We start from the raw sequence: 25,092 nt of genomic DNA, 5'->3' as shown, positions 1-25,092 counted from the left end.
GGTGTTGCAGATGAGACAGAGATGAAGTAACACGACGACATGTTTTAAAGTAATTTATGTCTTTGAATAATGAATTTGATATTTGTAAGGTTTTAACCTTATGTTGTAAGACACTTAGACTTTGATGGTTTAGTTCCGCGATGTTAATTTAAAAAAAAAAACTGGCGTAAAATTTTGGATTTTGTTATTTTCTAGTGGCACTCTGTAAGGGGTGTTACAACCGCACCCAGATTTCCACTAAGTATTTGCACCACTCTTGGTACTAGACTACCATGCCTAAATTTCCACTAAGTATTCGCATCACTCCTGATACTAGACCACCACGCTTAGATTTCCTCAACTCAAAATGATTTCAGTTGCAAATGTTTTAATTCTCTCCAGAACTGCAATCAAAGATTGTTTACAAGTCGTTCAAACTATTACTCTCACAGAGAGGATGTTAATACAATACAAAGCAGTATAAACACTCGTAGATGTTTCTCTCTTTTCTCTTTCTCTCTTTTCTCTTTCTCTATTTCTTAGAATCAGTAAGCAATACAATAATGAAGCTTGAGAGTATCTCTTTTCTTCTTGTCAACACCTAATTTCGTCCGGATGAATAAATAAATAATAATAGAATTAATTTATTTTATTTTATCTTTATTCAAAATTTATTTTATCTTATTTTGTTATTTTGAGTTATTGTATTTTATTGTATTTTATTATATTGTGTTCTATTTTATTTTATTTTTTGGTTATTCTAATTTTTCATTTAGAGTTTTTTTTTTATTCTAGGCTGTTTTATTTTATTCTATTTTTATCTTTATGTTCTTTTATTTTAATTCATTTGTCAAATGTTAGAAAAAAAAAAGAGAAAAGAATGTTTGGTTTGGAGGGTGTGCTGGGAAGACGGGGGCAGAAACCGTTTCTGCAGAGTGCGCGGGGTGTTGGCAGAGACAATTTGAAGTGTACGGGGCTAGTACAATCCGTTTTGGAGGATACGGAATGGGGTACGAGCGATTTGGGGGCAGAGAGAATTGCACAAAACACAGAGAGCGAGCAGAGGGAAAGGGAGGATTCTGGTTTTGGGGAGAAAAGCAAAGGAGTGGATACTGCTTCTTGGGACCTTCATCTTGAGTCATCATCCAGTCACAGAAGGGCATCCACCATTGGCACCGGCAAAGAAAGACAAGGGCCAGAGGAGGAAGGAGAGGAAGTCACCGGATACTCGCAGCTAGCAGCAACCATAGAGCTCCGAGAGGTAAGCCTCTTGCTCACCTGTGTGGTCATGTATGCTTACTGCATAACTGCCTTTTATGCTTATTCCATTTTGCTTATGCTACGGTGAGTCTGCCACATTCCCCATTTTAGAATCTTGTAGCATTCGTTCATCCTTTTCCTCTAAGCATCAATCTTCATCCCTTCATGACACTGAACCTCCAACACCCTTCATCCATATTCACCCACTGCCACAAGCCATATTGACACCCACGGCCAACATCTATCATCTTCGTCCCTTCCCTTTTCGTTTTCACCTCCAACATTTGATCTCAAGCACACTGACACAATTCCCTTTTTGCTCACCACCCCATCTTCATCCTTACCTCCCAGCCAACATCCATCTCGTCTTCCCCACGGGATACCACCTCCAGCATCATCACTGTGAAATCCCCAGCACCACCATTCACCGTCACAAAACCCCTTCTTCTCCTCTCTTTTCTCCCATCCTCGGAACCCAATCATCCTTCCCCCCACTCACAACACAATCATCAACAAAACCCATTCGTCTCAACTCTCAACCCAACTCCAACCCTCAAGATTTCCTGCGCAAAGTTTTGATATAGCCATGGAAGAGTTTGAGTCTGTGGAGCGTGCCGCTAAGGTGGCGGCGGCAGCAGCGGAGAAGAAAAGGAGGGAGGTAGAGGAGCGAGGGCTTGGCGCGGCAACTGGCAGGATCTAAGGCAGCCATCGGCGCACTGGCGGCGGCCGGTCTTGGCGGAGGTAGTGGCGCACGTGTAAAGGAAGCAAACCCCTCCTTGGGTTGCCGTTTTCAAACGGAGAAGAGGGAGAGAAGGTGGTGGCGCCGCGGCCGGCAGTGGATCCGGTGGCGTTCGGGGTCGCCGGCGAGGCTGTGGGATGAAGTGGGTGCTTGAGTGATGGAGCAAGTATGTGAGGGAGAGACTTGGATCTTGGATGTTGAGTGCAAGTGATAAAATGAGAGGAAGGAAGAAGAACCCCTAATGAGTTTCTGAGTAAAGAAGCTTTGGGCCTAGGCCAAGAATTACGTAGCGCACCCCCACTACCCACTCGCACCCCTGTTCCATTTTGGGCTTCAGCCCATTGTGTTTCTGCAAACAAAAAAGGGTTTGGATCTGAGTACACTATTTCGGGATACACCCCAATTTCGTCCTTGCACCCCTGATAAATACCAAGCTGGAAAGAAAAGACTTTGACCCAAACTTAAGAACCTCAATTTCATTATGCACCTCTAGTTTTTATCTCCACACCCATATTCCTATTGGACTATTTTCTTGCTTTAATTTCATTTCTTGTTTTATTTCTTTATAATTTTTTTTATTTTGTGTTTTATTTTTATTTATTGGATTTGTTTGTTCCCCGCACTTTAAATATTAAAAAATATGATAAATCACAAAAATACAAAAATAGTTTTTTATTTATTTTCTAGTTTCTATTGTTTTATTTTAAACACTTACATAAATGTAATTTTATTTTATATATTTTTATGAGATTATTATTTTTATATTATAAAATTAAAAAGGGTAAGAAATAATAAAAACGTAAAATAAAATCTAAAAATAATATATAAAATAAAAAATAACAAAAATACGTTTTAAAGGTTAAGCACACGTGAGACCGCTCGCGTCGTCCTTGTGCTAAAAACCTCTTCTTCTTCCTTATATAAAATTTACAAAAATACGTTTTGAAGGTTAAGCACACGTGTGACCGCTCGCGTCGTCCTTGTGCTAGAAATCTTCCCTTCTTTCTTAAATAAAATTACAAAAATACGTTTTGAAGCTTAAGCACACGTGTGACCGCTCGCGTCGTCCTTGTGCTAGAAATCTTCCCTTCTTTCTTAAATAAAATTACAAAAATACGTTTTGAAGGTTAAGCACACGTGTGACCGCTCGCGTCGTCCTTGTGCTAAAAACCTTTTTCTCTTTCTCTTAAATAAAAATTTACAAAAATATTTTAAAGGTTTAGGCACATGTGTGATCGTACGCATCGTCCTTGTGCTAAAAAACCTTTTCTTCTTTCTTAAATAAATTTACAAAAAATATGTTTTAAAGGTCGAACACTCGTGAGATCATCCGCATCGTCCTTGTGTTCAATACCTTTCTCTCTTATTTAAATAATTAAATAATTATATAAGTACTCGTGCGATCGTCCGCATCAGCCTAGTACTTAATATCTTCAATCTAAAAAATTAAATAATGGTATGAGTGCTCGTGCGATCGTCCGCATCAGCCTAGTACTTAATATCTTCAATCTAAAAAATTAAATAATGGTATGAGTGCTCGTGCGATCGTCCGCATCAGCCTAGCACTCAATACTCTTAAGTCTTCCTAAATAAGTAGATAACGGTATGAGTGCTCGTGTGATCGTTCGCATCGTCCTAGTGCTTAATATCGTTATTTCTCTTTTAATAAATAATTAAAAATATTTAAATACCATTCTAAAGGTATGAGTACTCGTGTGACCGTTCGCGTCGGCCTAGTACTCATTACCTTCTTTTTCTCGAAAATGTCAAAAACAAATATATAAAATCTTCAAAAGCTAAAAACATCAACACTTTCAAACAAACAAACAATCTTTCTCCAGAAATACGTGATTCTTGATTCTCCATCAAAAGTGGAGATACGTAGGAGAAAGGTTAACCCTTGTCAGGTTCACTTCCCAAAAATCCAAAATCATTTTCAAACAAAATTCTCAAACAATTTCCTAAACAAAATTTCCAGCACAGTTTTCAAAAGAACTACGTAACCCTGATTTCTCATTCTGAATGAGAATACGTAGGAGCAAGGACCATCCTTGTCGGACCCAAAAAACTAAAAAATATATTTTGTCTCTTTAGATTTTATTTTAAGGGATAGTTAAACATTTTGAAAACCACATCATATTCGCGTATTTAGTTAAAGGTACTGCCTTCGGGCAGGCGTTGTAGGGTGCTAATACCTTCCCTACGCGTAACCGACTCCCGAACCCAGAATCCGGTTTCCGCAGACCATGCCTTATCATTTTATGGTTTTTCTATAGTTTTCCAGAATAAACTATGGTGGCGACTCCAAAATCTCTTTTCAAAACCCGTCATTTTTTTTGGATCGTCGTCCCGTCGCGATTTCCGGTTGCGACACTTCTCTTTTCTTTCCTCTTCTTCTCTTTCTCAGCTCATATATCATCTTTTTCTTGAGCTTTTTCTTTTCTTCTCTTTTGAACACTTCTAGGATAGATATTTCGTTGTAAGCTTTTTCTTGCTATTCTCTATCTATTCTCTTAATTATCTTCTTGATTTTTCTTTCGAAGGCTCTTCTATTTAAAGGCTTCTTGAATATATGTCTTTTAGACAGAGCGTTCGCTTTTATTCGTGTGCTTTCTCTTTCTTTGTGTATAGTAATCGTTGGATAAGTCAACTTGTCAAAACAGACATGTTTTTTCAGTAATTTGCTTGAAGTAGGTAGTATGTCATTTTAGGCATGGCTTCAAGTGAAGAACATTATGTGAACATCTCTTTTGTCTCTAACGTCCACTTCTGATATTTGATCTGAAGCTCTATGGATGTGTGTAGAATAGCTTCTCTGCAAAGAATAGAGTAAATTATGCATGCAGTAGATAGGTTTTTTCTTATTAGTTTTGATTTTTTGTTTTTAAACGTTGAGCATTTAATGTCATTTCACTGGTAAAAAATGATCTTTTTAACGCGCTATATACGCTTTCGTTTTGGAAAAACTGAAGCGTATAAAAATGCGGTAGCATTTTCGTAGTTATGGTGACATTATATGCCTCAGTTCATTGAGAACCTATGTCAAACGAGTATATTGTCTCGGTTACTGCTCATAACTGATGCAGTATCTCCTGCCAGAACCAGACATCCTATGAACCGAACGTTCTAATTCATTATGTCCATCCACAAGCACACATCCTCTAAAACCGAACGTTCCAAAATCCATTTTGGTAACCTCTATTGCCTTGGTTCCCTCTTAGCCGATGTTGTAGGCTCTTTTTTCCTTGGTTCATTGAGAACCAATGCCAAACGAGTATACTGCCTCAGTTGCAACTCAGAGCCGAGGCAATATCTCTTACCTGAACCAAACATCCTCTGAACCAAACATTCTAATTCTTTATTTCCTGCCACAAGCATACATCCTCTAAAACTGAATGTTCCAAAATCCATTTTGGTAACCTCTATTGCTGGTTCCCTCTTAGCCGATGTTGTAGGCTCTTTTTGCCTCGGTTCATTAAGAACCAATGCCGAATGGATATATGTTAACGGTTGAAAATAAGGTTATTTGTGATGTAATTTTGATACCAAATGCATCATTTTCTGCTTAGAAACTTGCTTGGAATCATGTTTTTGCTTTAGTTTTGTGAATAAGAGAGTTGAGGTTATACTTGATAATTTTATCACTAAATTCCCTTGATTTTGTAGGCTATTGGAATGATTTGAAGGAAGAGTTAAAGTACCAAATAGTTGGAATGCAAAAAAGTCAACCAATTACATGATTGTTTAGTGTCGTGAGTCTCTTGGGAAACGATACTTGGTCTTACCATTTATTATTACTTGATTAGATTCGGTACACTTGTCGAGGTCTTAACAATAGCATCGTAGGAAACCATCACAGATAAGATATTCCCTAATTTGGGTTGCATTCAACTTTCTTCCATTCAAACAATTGACACAAGGACATCTAAACTTCACTTCATCATCACTTCTACCCTCATTACGTTGCACAAATTGTATAAATTCTTCTACCCCTCTTTCGTACTCAACATTAATGCGCGGTAAATTAATTCAATTTCGATCCATACGTAAATATTCTACAAAATTACAATCATACAATCATACAATTATACAATATATTCAACATACAATAAATTCAATCATACAATTTATAAGCATTCAAATGATCAACTCAAACATTCAATCATACATACTTATTTATATTCAACATAAAAAAAAATTAAAATTATTAAAATAAAATTAAAAAACACAATAATAAGAACTTGGGAGTGTGAAAAACCAGACAACAACGGAGAAGACGCGACAACCCGCGTTCTGAAATAGATCAAATATGAAAGCAAAAAAAAGTACCTATACAAAAATACAACAAAACATAAGTTTGATCATCTAAAATAATAAAAAACGCATCAAACCAATGTAAAAACGCAAACAAAAAATGAGTAAACTCCGGCGACCAAAGCAAAATTTGATCGGATACACACCTTGATTATGAAAAATGAGAAAGAAAGTCGTTCTACAGCGACGATGACGGCGAAACTGAGGCATAAGGAAGCACGAAAGGGTTCTGTCTATGGAGCTTGCGCGGCGTAGGGAAGAAGTTGCATAAATCTGGAGAGGAAGAAAACTGTTCGCGTTTCAACAAACTTTTAAAACAACTGACAAAAACTACCCTAAAACAATATTTATTTCTCACATCTCGGTCATGCACACCCACCTCGGTGTCGTTTAATTCCAAAAAGGAATTGCAGATGTGTAGAGTTACAATTTCAACTCGTTTTCAAATCAAAACATACGTAATCAAACAAAAATTCAGAAACATTACACGAAAAATCAAGCACAGAAATCATAAAACAATCTAAACAGAAACACAGCAATGAAAAACAACTTTTATTCACGAGAAATGAAATTTACAATGGAAAGTACCGAACAAAACTCGCAATCGAAGCCACCATAGGCTGTCACCACCGTGAGTGTGCTCCAAATGCAAGGAGAATGAAAACCTACTCAATATAAAACGTAAAAAACCCTAATCTACACAGCGTAAGACTGTATCTGAAAAAGTGTGTAAAGGGTATAAGTGTTTCTAGCTATTTACATGATAAAAGCCCCTTTTATAGAAGATTCAAAGATAGAACAGAGAAAGAAAGAAAGAAAGAAAAAAAATGAAAGAACCTTCGTCGTATCTTCTTTTTCATCCAACGGCTATCTTCACTTTGGTCACAAATTCACTTCTACACCCTTTGATCACTTCAGTTTCCTCGCCAGTTCGACCTCCGCACGTGCCTCCGGTCATCTTTCTCCTCTCTAGGTAATTGGCACGAGCCATGAAGCTTCCGAGCTTTGCAATTCCTCTCTCGCTCTTTGCTTTGCCCTAGCTCGAGGCTTGCACAATGGGAAAATGAGGCTTTCGAACATTACCCGACCAAAGGCAGCGGCTGTCAACGAAATTCTGTTTCATTAATCACAAAACGACGTAGTTCCACTAATTCAGCAAGCCCAAAACAGTACAAAAGAAATCTGCCAGCCAAAGGAAGTGTTGAAGTGCGTCTAGTGCAACAGGCCAGATCAGAAATTCAAGCAGTGGCCCTATTTCAGCAGCAGTGTTCCAATTTGCTTCCAATCAACCCAAGGTTTGCTTCCAATCAGCCCAAGCACCCCAATTAAAAATGAAGTGCAGCAGCCCAATCCAGTGGCCCAACTCTTTTAAATTGATTCATCCCTTCAGCTCAATTGTACACATCAGCACCAAATCTAAAGAAAAAAAATCTAACAATTAAAAAGAAAGATTTTTATTAAATATTTTCTTAAAAAAAATAAAATCTCTAATTATTAACAAGAACTAAAAAATACTCCTAAAAACCTATTTTTAACTAAAATTATACAAAACTAAAGAATTTAAGAAAAAAACCTAAAACTAGCCTAATTCTTGACAATTAAGAAGAAAAACAAGCTAACCTAGACTCCTAAACACAGAAAAACATGCAAAAATGAGGAGTTATCAGGCCGTATACCCTCTATGGCATCGGTTAAAAAGGAACCGAGACATATACATTAGCGAGAATTTCAAAAATGCCACCGCACCAGGTTATGCTTCGGTTTCTTGTCAACCGAAGCATAATAGGTGCGTTAGAATCCTCCTTTTTTACTAGCTAAAAAATATTAACAACGTTGAAATTTGTAAGAGCCTAAAAAATAGTATGTTAGAGATGATAATGTGTTTTAAATAATAAGACTATGTTATTTTAATGCTAAAAGTTTAAAGTATAGATAAATTATATATAAAAGAGTTTCCTTATCTGAAAACCATACCATCTTTTTAGATATTTGTTCTTAGAACTCTGTCCCTTTTCTTTATGAATTATGACTCCTTGTTCATCTATCTGAATATCAAATATCGCTTGAGTGATCCTTAAGGCGAGATATTATACTTAAACTTTTCAAAATCTGTGAAAGAGTAAGTTGATTTATGCTTTTTTTTTCCTTAGTTTGTGCATTTTTTTCATGCATGTGAGCTACCTTAGCTTGCATGTGATGTTTAAGTCCTCTATAAGACTCTCTACTGATCAGTGGTTCTAACAATGTGTACTGATCATGTTTTTATTATTTGTAGGTGTAGATAGAGTGTTTTGTGCTTGTGGAGCTGTGTTAGGACCCTTTTGAGTTTTTGGTCATCTTTCAGGTAAGGGAAGCTAGTTACGTTAATTTTAACTAATAAGCAAGCTTTAATTGTTGATTATAGGCTTGTATGGTAGTTGATTTGTGTAATTGAGTTGTCTGATGAAATATGACCTGTTGAGGTTTAGGAGCTTGAGTTGCCCTTAGCGATGATGTGATTGAAAATTTTCTATGTTGAATGATTGAGACTGTATTTGAAGTAAATTGTGTTGTTGAATAATGTGTGATCTGATAATGGGTTAATTTGGTATCTTTGGTTAGTGTTAGGATTGCAGAGGTTGGTGAGGCATAAATTTGTAGAATTCTTATTCGAAAAATTATGCAAACTCGTTAGGCGAGTATATTCTCATTTGGTGAGTATATTCTCGTTGGACTAGGTTGGAGCCAGAGAGTTATTGACTTGATTTTCGTTGGGCGAGATATACTTACTGAGAGAAACCAAAGTTAGGGGATTCATTGACTTGGCCTTTGCTGGACAAGCTCAAAGTTAGAGAGCTACTGACTTAGTGGTCGTTGGGTGAGAATAGCCTTGTTGAGCGTGACCAAAGTCAGAGAATTCACTAACTTGAAAGTGGTTGGGAAGTTTCGGTGGACGACTTTTGTGATATTTTAAGTCTGTCAGATTTAGTGATGATCTTGCTAGGTGAGCTATCTGATCGCTAAGCGAATATACTTTTAAGTACCACACGTTGTGCGAATATACACTAGTAAAAAATAGGCTTTTTAACTCGCCTAATAGGCTTCGGTCAAAGAAAAACCGAAACATATACGAAAGCGGTGGCAATCTTGTATTTTAGACGAACTTATATGCCCCGGTTTATGAAGAACCGAAGCATGTAGTGCATATTACCTCGTTTCAAAAGCATAACCGATGCCTAATACTATGTAATAAAAGTCACCTGACCCTCTGCAAAACTGCGTTTTGGCCTGACACATGATCTAGTGCTTCGGTTCTAAACAAAACCGGTGTTGAAATAGGTTTATCCCTCGGTTAATGCAGAACCGAGGCCTAAGATTATGTCAAATCCTACCTTTTTTACCTGACCTACACTGCACCCTACTGCTCATTTCTCCTATTGCTCAAACCCTACTGCTCACTTCTTCACCCAGTTCCTCCCACAACTAAACCACACCACTGCCAACCCCAAATCTGGTGGCGGAACTTAGAGAGGTAGACCGCGCAGTCGGCGGCGGCGGAGGAAGAGCGGCGCGTGACAGAGGAGAACGTGAATAGCGGCAACGTGTCGATGACTAAGGCAACGACGGCGACGGTGGACGAGGAGTGGACAATCTCCGATGAGATGCGGCGGCTGGAGGAGAATATCGACGTGGCGGAGGCGGATGCGGAGGGCGCGGTAGAGGAGGAGGAGAAGTGGCGGAGGCAGCGTCGATTGAGGTGGCAGAGGAGGAAGCGAATGGCCCGAGGACAAATGGCGCAGGGACGAACGGCGTAGGGACGGGGGCCTTGTGGCGGTTTTTTTCTTGTTTCAGAGTTTGGGTTTGTTTGTTCTTTGAATGAAGAAGGTACTTCACTAGTGGTGGGATTTTTGGGTTTGAGGAATTTGGATGATGCTGAAACGTGAAACGTGGTTTCTGTGTGCAGGTAACGCTCTTTTGAAGTTCAGGCAGAGAATAATGGGTGACCCTTTTGGTGCTTTGTCAAATTGGGTGGATGATGATTCATCTTTTAACTCTTGTAATTGGTTTAGAGTTGAGTGCTCAGACGGGAGAGTTGTGGCCTTGTACGTGCTGATTTTTTTAACCCTTTTTCTCAAAAATTGCTTATTTGTAACCAATGCTATTTTGAACAATAGTTTCCTCTGTTTTGAAATTTAACTTGAGTGATTTTGTGCTCGAGAATTTAAAGGATCTCTGCTTGCGAAACTTATCCACATAAATTCCAGAGATTCAATATGATTGGCTAAAGAAGAAGAAAAAAAAATAAAAAAAGGATCCTACTGCCTCAGTTTAGGCGAGGCAGTAGAGGGGGACAAACGAGTCCAGTTCATTAGGAACCGAGGTATAATCTTACCATTTTATGCTTCAGTTCTGAACCGAGGCATAAAGTCTACCACTTTTTACCTCGCCTGAAAATGCCTCGGTTCAGGAACCGATGCCTATCAGCGAAAATAACCACTGTCGTTTCCCCTGACTGCACTAGTGATAATAGTCTTGTTGGGCAAGATTATCAAAGTCTAACACTACTTTTACATGTGTTTTTTCTAGTTTGTGTTGTTTAAAGTTTGTTTTGTGAATGTTAATGTGATGACTAGTTTGTAATGTTCATCTGAGAATGGTTAGAACCGATCTGAGGAGGAATTTGTTGTGGTTTTGTTTAGTGTGTCCTTTGACATATGAGAATTCAGAAAGTAGATATCCTGATATACTACCAGTCATTCAACTCATATAGAGATGAATGGGGTGGAGGAGAGAATGGTAGGAGGTCTTTACCCTACACTTTGGGTCTTAGGTGTCAAAGATTAACATCATGAGTAGTAGGGTGCACTAGTACAAAAACAGCGTATAACATCACACGTTCAACGTCCAACCAGTGAATAACCAACGTTAAAAATGAGCGGTGGCATTTTTGGAAATAAATGCAATTATTAAGCGTCGTTTAGAATTGTAATTCGACGTAAAAGGATATAAAACGTCGAATGACTTTTAAATTCGACGTCAAAAGGTTAGTGAATTCAATAAAAATTTGAGCGGGAGCTTGAAAATTCATTCACTTTATCTTAGCGTGCGATACCCTCTTCCCTTCTCAAACTTTTCTTGAACGAAGTTTGACAAGCATCACATGTAATCTTTCTTTCATTTGATACAAATGCATGTTAATTAATTACTTTATGTATGATTTTTGTTTGTTTTAACCGATTATTTTCGTGCTCTTGTCCTTCATAGGCGCATTCTGCTTTCTCTCTCACTGTGACGAAACTTTATTCTGATGAACCCACCTTTTGAAGCTTATGTTGGAACAATCGGTACCGTTATAGAGTTGCGCAGTGGAATAAAATATTCGGAAAGCGTGTTACGGTCACAAATCAAGTTTTGATGGTTCGTTTTAGAAAAACAATTTTCTTAGAGAAAATTAATCAAACAGTTAACATGCGTAAAAGGTAAAGAGTATAGAGAGTAGAAAAATTGATACACTGGATTTTTATCCTGGTTCGAATCAAAAGATTCTACGTCCAGTCGTTAATCACTATAAATAGTGATTAACCTTTTTCACTAAAAATGGTTTCACAGATTACAACTAATAGTGAATAAAGCAGATAAATAAACCTTCCTTCGACGAACGAACAGGAAGAAGAACACTCTGCCAACTCGAAGAGAAACACTCCGAATATCGACAAACGAAACGCGAGCTTCTCCTATTCACGAGACCAGGCAGAGCACCTTGCTAACTCGAAGAGAGCTTGCTCCGACTATCGACACACGACACACGAGCCTCTCCTGTTCACGAGACCAAGCAAGGGAACTTGAACTATAGCTTCTGATAACTTCCTCTGACAAACAATATTCTACAAGAGCTTTTGTTCAACAACGTTACTATTGATCTTCACAGAAACCCAATATATAGCTAGCTGTTCTGAATATCTAAGGTTAAGTCTCAACTGCCACGAATAATCGATTATTGTAAGTGATAATCGATTATTTAAGTCCGTTACAGGGTTTTCAAAATGTGATAATCGATTATATGAAGTAATAATCGATTATTCCTGTATGACTCTGTGATAATCGATTATTGTCATTCCATAATCGATTATTGCAGTTAAAAATGCAAGTTTACAAGGTTTACAAGAATTTCCTACTACATTTAATTTCTACAAATTGCTTTTAACTAATTCTAATATCTTCTTCAACTAAAACTTCTTGTAGCATCATCAAAACAAATTTCTTCAAGATTTACCAATACTCCTTATTGGTAACAATCTCCCCCTTTTTGATGATGATCAAAAATTCAATTTTAAAAGCAAGTTTGGCTTACCTGCAAAACATACAAGCTAACAAACAACAAGGTTAGCAATACCTGTAATAATTTATACTTCTCCCCTTGTATTATTCTTCTCCCCCTTTTTGATCAGAAGCAAAAAGACCGGATGTTAAAGGCTCCCCCTAAATATGATCTCCCCCTCAATTAAACAAAGGATGCATATGATCAAGAGATCATTTTATTTATGAAAATAAAGATTACATTATAAGAAGACACATAACAGAAAAAATTATAACATAGATGAAATGGCAAGTAAACAACAAAACAGTCTCCAAAAAAAAAAAGTTTTTTTTTTTTTTTTTTTTTTTTTTTTTTTTTTTTTTTTTACGCTGTGACTTAAGATAATCGATTATTACTTTAAATAATCGATTATGTGCGAGCCAAAATGTTAAAATCCAAATTTTTGAGGACGAGATAATCGATTATTTACGTTAATTTCCGAAAAACACAAATTTGGGCCAAATTTTCAACTTTAAGACACATCTAACATTCATAAATCATTTCAAAGCTCTTAAAAAAATACCAGGATACCATAGAGTCTTCTTTTCCTTTTGAAAAATTAACCTGCAAAACCAAACAATAGAGTTTTGGTCCCCATAATCTCATTTGGGTCCTTTAAGATTAGAGACAATTTACTTTATAACAGGAATCCAAGCATATTTTCCATTTGGAACATCAAAATGTTTAATTCTACATTTGTTAGAAGTGTGCCCCTTTTTCATACAATAAAAGCATGTGACAACATTTGGGTTTCTATAAGACACAATTCCTTTTTCAACCCATACCCTACGAGTTCTTATCACTTTAGACTTTTTGTGTAAATGCGTGTTTCCACTTCTAGCATTGCTTCTCTCAAAGTTTGTTTTGGCATGTGACTTAGACTTAGTTGCCTTTGCAAGTAAATTCTCAAGAATGTCAATATCAAACATATGACTTTTACACGATAAACATTCAACAGGTTGTACAACAACATCAGATTCAGATAACTTAGTTTCTAGATTACTAACTTTGTTTCTCAAAACAACTTCGTCATCTAGTACTTTTTCATACTTCAATTTCAATTCATTATGCTCTTTCTTTAACTTTTTATGAGCAACATCAAGTTTTTCAGATTCATTTAACAAATCAAGAAATGCCTTTTGTAAATCAAATTCATCACTTGACTCTAAGCTAGAATCACTTACTTGGCTTCCTGCATCTTCTGAGTCTGCCATTAAGCACAAATTAGCTTCTTCATCTGAATTGCTTGAACTTGAAGAACTAGAAGCATTGTCTTCCCAAGCTATGTAAGCTTTCTTCTTCTTTGAAAATTTTCTCTCCTTCTTTTCTTCACTTTTCCTATTATTAGGACAATCAGTCTTCATATGTCCTCTTTCTCCACATCCATAACATTTAACGCTTGATGGAGATCCTTGATTTTCTTTCCTTTCTCCATGGTATTTGTCTTTTCCCTTTGCTTTCATAAATTTAGCAAACTTCTTAATCATAAGACTCATGTTTTCCTCATCGTTATCGGAATCATCATCCTCAATTCTCTTATAACTTTTTCCTTTTGAAATTTCAGATTTGAAGGCAAGTGTCTTTCTTTTGCCTTGATCCTCTTCTGTAGTTAATCTTTTCAGCTCAAGCTCATGCTCACGAAGCTTTCCAAAGAGAATCGCCGTTGACATCTGAGTGAGGTTTTGAGACTCCGAGATGGCAGTCACCTTTGGTTGCCAAGACCTGTCTAATGATTTCAAAATTTTCACATTCAATTCATCAGTGTCAAAAGTCTTACCTAAACCTGTTAGGTGGTTCACAATGTGAGTGAAACGCTTCTGGACATCAGAAATTGGTTCTCCAGGTTGCATTCTGAACATCTCATACTCCTGGATGAGTGTATTCTTCCTTGCACGTTTCACGTCGTCTGTACCCTCATGTGTGACTCTGAGGACCTCCCACATTTCCTGTGCTGTCTTACATATTGAAATTCTATAAAATTCATCAAGTACAACTGCAGATGAAATAATATTACGAGCCTTAATATCAAATTGGGCTCTTCTATTTTCCTCAGGAGTCTAGTTAAAGTATGGTTTTTCTACTTCTACACCATCAACAGTTCTTTTAGGAATATAGGGACCATTTAGCACAGCTTCCCAGATGCCTCTGTCAACAGACCCCATAAAAATTTTCATTCTGACTTTCCAGAATGCATAGTTATCACCAGTAAAGAGTGGTGGTCTGTTGATGGAAGCACCCTCGGCATATACTTGATTTTGATGACCGGCCATTTTCGAAAGAATTTGAAAAAATATCAAAGCAAGCTCTGATACCAATTGTTGGAACAATCGGTACCGTTATAGAGTTGCGCAACGGAATAAAATATTCGGAAAGCGTGTTACGGTCACAAATCAAGTTTTGATGGTTCGTTTTAGAAAAACAATTTTCTTAGAGAAAATTAATCAAACAGTTAACATGCGTAAAAGGTAAAGAGTATAGAGAGTAGAAAAATTGATACACTGGATTTTTATCCTGGTTCGAATCAAAAGATTCTACGTCCAGTCGTTAATCACTATAAATAGTGATTAACCTTTTTCACTAAAAATGGTTTCACAGATTACAACTAATAGTGAATAAAGCAGATAAATAAACCTTCCTTCGACGAACGAACAGGAAGAAGAACACTCTGCCAACTCGAAGAGAAACGCTCCGAATATCGACAAACGAAACGCGAGCTTCTCCTATTCACGAGACCAGGCAGAGCACCTTGCTAACTCGAAGAGAGCTTGCTCCGACTATCGACACACGACACACGAGCCTCTCCTGTTCACGAGACCAAGCAAGGGAACTTGAACTATAGCTTCTGATAACTTCCTCTGACAAACAATATTCTACAAGAGCTTTTGTTCAACAACGTTACTATTGATCTTCACAGAAACCCAATATATAGCTAGCTGTTCTGAATATCTAAGGTTAAGTCTCAACTGCCACGAATAATCGATTATTGTAAGTGATAATCGATTATTTAAGTCCGTTACAGGGTTTTCAAAATGTGATAATCGATTATATGAAGTAATAATCGATTATTCCTGTATGACTCTGTGATAATCGATTATTGCAGTTAAAAATGCAAGTTTACAAGGTTTACAAGAATTTCCTACTACATTTAATTTCTACAAATTGCTTTTAACTAATTCTAATATCTTCTTCAACTAAAACTTCTTGTAGCATCATCAAAACAAATTTCTTCAAGATTTACCAATACTCCTTATTGGTAACAGGTTAGTTTTTGTTTTCGTTTTCATTTTCGTTTTGAAGAACTTATTTGTTGAACTTGTTTGTTGTTTTTTTAACTTGTTTGTTGTTGTTGTTTAGTTGAACTTGTTTGTTGTTGTTGTTTGATTGAACTTGTTTGTTGTTGATACTACACTACACGTTCATAGTTCATGCTTTATAAAATACAAAAAACTAAAATTTGTTGTTTTTTTGCTTTTCAGGTCTCGTAGAGTTGTAAAAAAAGATCAATATTAATTAAAAACACAAAAAAAAAATTGATTAACGTCAAATATTTACAAAATTCGACGTTAAGTTAACGTCGTATATTAACAAAATTCAACGTTAATTTAATGTCAAATTTTTTAAATTCGACATAAATTTAACGTCTCCTAATATGACATCGTTCGCGAATTTGCCGTTAAAAGCCCAAAATATTCGACGTTGTACGAGATTTTTGTACTAGTGGTGATAACTCTTGTGTTTATGATTGTACAAAGTATAAATACTACTACGGATGCACATCTACATTGAAGCTATATGTCAAAGCATGTATCCGGATAATTGAGTCTAGAGTCAATTTTGTGTATATGTATGTTCATATGAGTATAATATGTTATAAATGTTGAACTAATATGTTAAATGCTTAAAGTGTTTTATGAAGATTTCTTTTGAATACTAGTCCTTCTTTTCTTTTCTTTTCTATGTTATTCCTCTTTTGCAATCATCACCTATTGGTGTGAGCAAAGAATAAGTTAGGTGTCAACATGCTTTTAGCATATGTCGAGGATGCTATCAAGTGATAATTTCTGTTTTAATTAGTTGTTTGTATAGTAGTTCTAATCTTTTGAGAAACTTGTTTTGTTTTTCTGTGATTTTGTACCTATAATATGTTAGTATAGTTATTAATATAATTATTATATATTATGGATAATTGTATTAGTATTTTGCATGTTTTCTGTCTATCTAATGTGCATTATCAGAATTATAATATTTTGTTTAATACCTTATACTATTAAATAAGATTTTACAATATATATATATATATATATATATATATATATATTATTTCTAAAATATAATTTAAATAGTAAAATAAGAAAAACATGAATGGTTTATTGTCGATGAAGAAAAAAAATATTTATATATAATACATTTTGTGGGAAATAATGTTTATTTTTATGTATTTATTTATCAATCTTTGAAATTATTAAAGTTTTTTAAAAATATTGCATATCATATTTTGGGATACTTATTTATTTATGGATTAAATATGTTTTTAGTCCCTAAACTATCAAACGAATTTGTTTTTAGCCCCTCTTTCAAATTAAGCTACATTTTGGTCCTTCTCCTTAAGGAAACCTTAATTTTTCGTCCTCCAAAATCAACGGCATTAAAAATCAGCTGAGATGGCTAACGGTGGTGTGTCACGTCATTTGTTTTTTTTCTCACACTCTCCCTCCATTCTCTCACTCCTACTCGCTTTACTGAATCTTCTCCTGACTTAGTCCAATTCGGCACCGCAAACCTTCAAGAGAGAAGCTGACCACCTTCAAAGGCACCACGGAATGTCCGATCCGACATTCGTCGCATGCTCCATTCTCGCGCCAAGGTCATTTTCTTTTTCCGTCAAATGAAAATCAACGTCAACGTCCAATTAGTTGATTCGTAATGCACGAGTTTGTGGTTTGCGTAGGTTCCATTTCAAGTTCCGCTCGAAGTGAACGTGGTTCTGATTGGTTTCAACAAAGACAGAGGTTACAGATAAAACATTGACGCGCATCGATTGGAACAGTTTCTCAAAAATAGCTTTGTATTTAGGCTAATTGTTGCCCCCATTATCCCTATTTTCTTACTGATTGAATTTTATTGAAAGTGAAATTGCAGCTCCCAAGCTTTATCGTGGTGGCTACTGTTTAACTGTGACTCTGTGGAGTTTGCTTGTTTGGGAAGGTTGAGTTAAGTGGATCAGTAGAGTTCTAATTAACGATGTTTTGGTCTGAAATTAGATAATTTTAGCATAGGTCTAAGTTGTGGAATATTGAAATGTAGAGCATGGCCATTAGAGGAGATCTTATTGCTTTCTTGAAATGCATATTCTAAAAGATTAGTTTGGTTCAACTTCGTAAACATTTGCAAGAGATGCAAATAAGAAGAAGATAAAAATGTGAAATAAGCTTTCCTACAATTAGCTAATTTATAAGTTAATTTTCAAAAGTTTTTTTCATTTTAACTTTTTCAAAAGCCTAATTTTAACTTATTCATAAACTTATTTTAACTTATCTTTAAGTACTGTGTATGGAGAAATTTATACAACTAGATCCAAAGTTAAAGGTTTCGAACCACATAACAACTGATGAAAGTTTGACCATGTCCATATTTTTATACTGGAGAAATAATAGTCAAGATTGGATTCCCAACCTAGGAAGGCCGAGAGAGGAAGAATTGAGATTTTGTTTAGATGAACTTAAATACCCTTGTAAATAAAGACCAGTCGGCTTTGTTTGAGAATCAAACTGTACTTTAGAAATCTTATGGATCGATTAGACTGTTATATTTTGGTATTGTTGTTGAAGCATATTCTACAGTTGGACATCTTTTCTCATGTTATTGTCTGTTTCTTTGTACAGGACATCATGTACAAACTGCTAGATATGAACACTAATAATTTAAAATCTAATTTTAACTATAGGCTGGGCAGCCTAAACTGATAGCACTTGAGAAAGAACTGAAAGAAGCAATGGTTCCTGTAGGAAAAGCAAGAGAGGTAATTGTGTGGTCCTTTCTTTTTCATTGCCACTTTCTTTTGTTTTATTGTATATGGCACTTGCTAAAGCTTATCACAACTTGCAGACTCAGTTTGGAAGAGAGGTACCTTTGTTTTAAATTGAATTCCTCTGAGCCATGCAGTCCCCCTCCTACAACGAGATCTGCTCCATCATCCAAGCCCCTCCGTCGGTTCACCACCCCAGTGACAAAGACTCACACCATCGCTATGTCCTATCTCTCCTCCTCCAACCTGACTCCAGCAGTGTTCGTGAAGCCCTCACCAAGTTCAAACCTACCAGCAAAATCACGTGTCTCGTCTCCACCTACTTCGACCACAGCGAAACCACCTCTGACTTCTGTCTCTGCCTCCTCCTCACCATCCTCCGCGCGCGCGACCTATACGCGTCACTCTCCCGCCTCCTCTCCGTCCTCCCCGTCGATGGGTTGCCGCTTTCCCAGGCCCAGTGCGACCACGCCTACAACCTCTTCCTCCAATTTGACCGCCAGGAGAACCCCTTCGTGCTCTCCCACCTCCACCAGCTCCACAACAGTTTCTCCCAATCTTCGCGCACATCATGGAAGGTGCCATGGTGCCACTGAGGGTGGCCGATTTCTCTCTTGCGACGCCGAATTGGACTAAGTCAGGAGAAGACTCGTCAAAGTGAGTAGCAGTGAGAAAATGGAGGGAGAGTGTCAGAGAAAAAAAATGACGTGGCACACCATCGTTAGCCACCTCAGCTGATTTTTAATGCTGTTAGTTTTGGAGGACGAAAAATTAAGGTTTCCTTAAGCAGAATGACCAAAATGTAGCTTAGTTTGAAAGAGGGACTAAAAACAAATTTGCTTGATAGTATAGGGACTAAAAACATATTTAACCCTTTATTTATAAAAGGTTTAAATGTTTACTTCGTCCCATGTTAAGAGGTGAATTTCTATCTAGTACATGGTTTTAAAAGTGTAGACATTGTGTCCTAGAGTTGTTAAAATTGTATGAATGAATTCCTCTCCGTTAAATTGACAACAATGACGTTAACTTCATCTGACGTGGAGCATTTTCCCCCCTCTCTCCTCTTCTTTTTTGTATCACCCAACTTTTTCTCTCTTTTCTCTCTTATCTCTCCTCGCTCTCCTCATTCCACCACCTTGATAACGACGAAAGCGATGAAGTCAACCAAACTTCTCTCCTCCGTTTCAATAGTGACGGCGCTGCTTCCTCTGTCACGGGAAGCTACCGCTCCACCAGCAGCATCTGTGAGATCGATTTCATCCCCTCCGATGTCGTCTACGACCTCCGTTGCATCGCCGAACACATGGTCTCCTTCGGCTACTTGCGCGAGTGCATCCAGGTGTATGGCAGAGTCAAGAAATCCTCCGTCGACGCCAGCTTCCGCAAGCTCGGTATCGAGAAGCTCAACATCGGCGACGTGAAGCGCCTTCAGTGGGACCAGCTCGAGAACAAAATCAGGCGCTGGATACGAGCCACGAAAGTCTGCGTCAGTACGCTCTTTAGAAAAAGCTGGGTGTTACAGAAAAGTAGAGGAGAGAGAGGGAAAAAGTGCTCCACGTCAGATGAAGTTAACGTCATTGCAGTCAATTTAACGGAGAGAACTTCATTCATAATATTTTAACAACTTTAGGACGCAATGTCTACACTTTTAAAATTGGGTACTAAATAGAAATTCACCTCTTAACATGGGGATGAAATAAACATTTAAGCCTATTGTTTAATAATACACTTTGTGGAAAATAGTCTTTATTTCTACGTAATTATGATTATATTTATCAATCTTTAAATTATTCAAGTTTTTAAAAAATATTGCATATCATATTTTGGAAATATATATATATATATATATATATATATATATATATATATATATATATATATATATTCGTTTAGGGTTGCAGAGAATTAAATTTATAGATTTGGACTATTTGATACACACAAATATTTTAAGTTTTTAGAATTGTTTTTTTTATCCATGTTAATAAATAAAGAAATTTTAGTGGTTTACTTTAAAGTTTATCTTATTTTCTATTTTTATTTTTTTCTTAAAAAATAATGAGAAAATGAAATGAATGAATGAATTAAAAAAGAAACTAAAGGTAAAGACTATGCACATTTATCAACCATTTTCCATATCCAGATAAATCTTAAACCTTAAATTATTATTATTATTATTATTATTATTATTATTATTATTATTATTTGTCACACTCAAAATTATGACAAAATATTAAATATATTTTTTTAAAATACATAAATGATAAAAAAAATTAAAAATATCTTAGTTAAGTTTTATTATTTTTATATTTATTATTATATATTATTATTTATCATATTCGAAATTGTGACAAGTTTTAAAATTTATAAAAAAGATGAAGGATATTATAGTCCATTATAAAATTGTTAAAAAATTTAAAAAATAATATACGTAACCAAATTTGATTTGAATAGTCAATATAGTAACACTTTAAATTATTTAACCTAGAATTATTACTTTTAATTGAATATACTAAATTAATATATTAAAGATTATTTTGTAAAATGACAACTTGCTCAATCAAAATAATAATAAACATACAATTTGATATGAAACGATATCTTGTTCTACTTTTTTCTTCAAATATCAAGAAATTCTCCAAGTTTCTTTAGAATGTTCATCCTTACAATGGTTGCATGAAGTAAGTCAGTATATACACAAAATAAGGTAGTTGAGGGAGTAATCATTAATTAACCTCCCTACCCAGTGTTTATGTTGTAAAGGAGCCTGTTAGATACAATGCTAATTTGTATTGTTGTTGAGGTGGAGCTATACGCAACTTTTATTTTCCAATGCTCAAACATTTAAAAAAAAAAATTAATGTCAATACTATATAATTAATATAAAAATTGATTGAATAAATGATGTAAAAATGGCTAAATGTATATCTTTATATCAATTGTTTATCTTATTAAAATCTTTCGTTTACCCTTCCATTTTTAAAAACCTTTCCTCCTCAAATATAACATTATAGTATAAAAATAATCAAGTCATAAGTTAAAACACAAGTTCATGTATATACTCTCATTCTATTTATTAAATATACTTAAATATGAAAATAAAATCCAATTTTTGCTATCTCAGATAATGTATATAAAGTAATAATTCTTTAAAAGTATGAATATCTACCAAATTTAATTCAAACTAAACTTCGTTTTATACTTATGGGATAAATTTAGTTATTAATTTACTAAATACTTCTAATTCTATTAACTAGTTTATCATTTTTTTTCTATTTTCAATTAATTTTTTCCAATTTTTAACTTATATATGAGATTTTTTTAGAAGAAAAACAGTCAGAGATTTAACATCAACAATCTTAAATAAGTCAATATAAAATATTAGAACATCATTTCGATCCTAAAGCTCTAAACCATTAGGTTAATGTATCTTTCTACTTATATATTATTCATATTACTCATTCTTAACTAATACGAGACATCTAACTTATTTTGAATTTTTAAAATGAGTTTTTTATTTTAGAAGAAAAACATAAAAGTAAAAATTTGAGCAAAAACATTGAGAGGTGATTAGAAACACATTTAGAGCACTTCTAATTATTAAATAAATTTTATAGGATTTTTTTTTTATGAATAGAAAGTAATCCAAAATTATTCGATACTCAAACAAAAGTATAAAAAGATGTGTTGTTAGTATTTAGAGCGAATTGCAAGCAATGTTCCTTTACATACACAAATATTAGACACAAACTAGTTTTCTAACATCCTATCTCTCCCAAAGTTGATTGTAGAGATATCCTAGAATTAGCTTCAACCTGTCTCTCACTGTCTATGTTCCTTTCTGAAATATCATTGGACTCATCCAGCGAATGTCTTATGGTAAATGTTACATGTCTCACATGTTTTGATTCAGAAGCATTTTGCAGTGACAAACGACACACTGGACAAGTTGATTGTTTTCTCAGCCACATATCAATGCAAGAAAGGTGAAAAGTGTGGCCACATTTTGGTATGATGCGCAATACTTCTTTTTCTTTGTACTCTGCCAAACATATCACACACCTGCACGGTCAAATTCAATAATTTATCAACATTTTTATCCCAATTCAGAAAACGTCTTAAGAACATTGTCTAATAATACCTACGAATTAGAGACTATAAACTAGACTTAACTGTGTGCTTCCCGTTGAAACGAAGGCTTCATGGTTGAAACTCAAAGTGGGGATTGCAGCAACAAAAGCAGGTTCAGGCTCATTACCATGAAACTCTGACTGTCATGTAAACACTGCACAAGTTAAAATCTGAAGCACCCAACATAAACAGAACGCAGACATAAAGTAAAAGTTCTTGACATGAAAATATACATTAAAAGGAAGTATACATGCTAATTAATTAATACAAAGCATCCATTTCTTTATCTATTTGAAATTTTTCATCACATGTTTCCTCTGCAGAATTTTATCACAGGACTTCACATAACATTGCTGCTATCGTTAAAGATTAGAACGATAAACATGATATACAATTAGAATCCATAACTTTACTAATAAGAGTTCAATATTTTCATTCATTACCAACCACAAATCATGTTAGTTAACTTGCAGAATGAACTGAAACGAGGAAGAGAGAAATTACCCGTTCTATGTCTGTTCTTGGTTCGATTTCATATACTGTTCGTACTCCAACTCGTTCGTGTAGTCTTCCACAAATTATTCTTGTGCAAACGAAGACAATGAACGTTGCACTCAACCCAAACCCAATGATAGTAGTCACCAAATTGGTATCAATACCCATTATAGGTATATCCACCCACACAACCAATCTTCGAAAGCAAGCCACAAACCTCAGAAGCTAAAACAAAGGACAGAACCACCAAAACATCACTGACATCCACTTCAAATATAAAACCACACCAGAGCAGAGTGCACGCTGGTATCACATAAATACATAACCCACATGCTTCAAGAGATAAATAGCATGATAAATAAGAAACAGAAAAAACGATTCACACCCAAATTTTAGGCCTTTATTAAAATCTTATTTTATTAATTTTAGATTTAGTATATTTGGTTTGATTTTGATAAAGATAAAATAGATATACATAATTTTGATTTTCCTTTTTATTTAGGAAAATATTATTTTATTTTATTGATATAAGATAGAGATATGTTAATTACATTTTATTTTAAGTTAATTGACATTTTATTGTCAATTTTTATTATTTGTAATTGGTTTAAGGTTCTATCTGCATATCTGTACTTCTTTAAAAATTATCAAGGTTCAATGAAAAATAACCTTAATAAATTGAAGAATATTATTATTTATGTGGGTCAAGTTTTTTCTAACAATGAGAACTCTTGAGAAAAGACTAAAAAATATGATTTTTTTTTTTTATGGAATCCAAGTGGCTTTGGTGTGACCCAAAGGGAAGATGGATGGTGGGGAAGAGAGGGAAGAGATGTGGAAGAAGGACGTTCGTTTTTCATTCTGTTGTTTATTGGAATCATATTCTTGGTGGGGTACACGCCATGATTTGACCATCTAACGACAAATCGAAGGGTTGAGACGTAGAAGGTGGTGGATGTCGAATCTTATGGTTTTTGGCTGCAATAGATCTCAACGGTGTGGAAGAAAGGACAGCATAGTTTTTAAGGTTCAGATTCTGACAACTCTCTTATTTGCCTTGCTCTGCTCGTCTCTTTCTTTATTTGCTTGTGTGTCTCACAACTTTTAGGATAAATAAACTCTTCAGAAATTGCGGTGGTGCTAATTTCTTCAAGTTCTGTCATTCCTGAAAGTACGAATAATAACAATAATAAAATGATGATGGGAAAGTTTTCCACTGTTTCTAAGTTGTAAGTCAAAAAATGGTAACATTTGTTCAAGTTGTATATTTTGGAAGATGGTCAAGTTATTCTTATCTTCACATTTTTATATATTTGCTTAATCTGATAGTCTTAATAATTTCATTAAGTGATAAAGTAAGTTGAAGAATAACTCGGGAAAACCAACTTTAAAATTAGAAAGTGCTTGTTAACGATGAACACCCTTTCCTTTGAAAGTAAAAAAACCATCCTTTTTTTTTGTCAAGCATAAATTAAAGTACAATAAAGTGATTATCATTGCAACTTTTAAAATAATGTGAATTTCCTTTTCTCTTTCAGGTATGCCTTTCTATAGTGTTTAAAGAATATTTGCTTATTTTAAGTGTTACTTTACTCACGATTAATGAATGATATCCCCTTCATTGAATTAAGAGTGTAAAACAAAACAATATTGTCAGTCAACACATTCAAAAGTGCTTCTACATTTTTTTATAATTTGAAAAAAAATTGTCAATATTTATTTTTTACAAAGAACAAGAGGTAGTATTATGAATCTCATTATTTTATCAAATTGTGATGAAATTTTTGAAGAATAATTTGTGTAATAAAATAA

The 25,092-nt window shown here is 35.0% G+C and overlaps 2 protein-coding genes and 1 long non-coding RNA gene across 4 annotated transcripts; all 3 read right to left on the bottom strand.

Moving 5' to 3' along the window:
• Positions 1-6,058: 6,058 nt before the first annotated feature.
• On the bottom strand, positions 6,059-7,451 carry LOC108347288 (uncharacterized). Of its 2 annotated transcripts, none has more exons than XR_008245341.1 (3): positions 6,881-7,451; positions 6,439-6,565; positions 6,059-6,307 (listed from the first exon to the last, which is right to left on the bottom strand). It is a non-coding gene; the product is annotated as an uncharacterized LOC108347288 (long non-coding RNA). The 2 variants fall into 2 exon arrangements; XR_001833855.2 differs by having other exon boundaries at positions 7,130-7,451.
• Positions 7,452-13,047: 5,596 nt separating this feature from the next.
• Positions 13,048-14,952, bottom strand: LOC128194073 (uncharacterized). Its single transcript, XM_052868737.1, has 2 exons — positions 13,814-14,952; positions 13,048-13,193 (listed from the first exon to the last, which is right to left on the bottom strand). Exons 1-2 carry the CDS (start codon positions 14,570-14,572, stop codon positions 13,113-13,115), a joined length of 840 nt encoding a protein of 279 aa, XP_052724697.1. The 5' UTR covers positions 14,573-14,952; the 3' UTR covers positions 13,048-13,112.
• A 7,375-nt stretch (positions 14,953-22,327) lies between these two features.
• Positions 22,328-23,633, bottom strand: LOC108347248 (RING-H2 finger protein ATL79). The gene is made up of 3 exons (XM_017586412.2): positions 23,290-23,633; positions 22,828-22,925; positions 22,328-22,716 (listed from the first exon to the last, which is right to left on the bottom strand). Exons 1-3 carry the CDS (start codon positions 23,446-23,448, stop codon positions 22,413-22,415), a joined length of 561 nt encoding a protein of 186 aa, XP_017441901.1. The 5' UTR covers positions 23,449-23,633; the 3' UTR covers positions 22,328-22,412.
• Positions 23,634-25,092: the final 1,459 nt, after the last annotated feature.

The sequence above is a fragment of the Vigna angularis genome, chromosome 9 (genome assembly GCF_016808095.1).
Source record: "Vigna angularis cultivar LongXiaoDou No.4 chromosome 9, ASM1680809v1, whole genome shotgun sequence".
Lineage (NCBI taxonomy): Eukaryota > Viridiplantae > Streptophyta > Magnoliopsida > Fabales > Fabaceae > Vigna > Vigna angularis.
The sequence above is the reverse complement of the archived record's forward strand: the minus strand, read 5'-3'. Positions and strand labels throughout refer to the sequence as shown.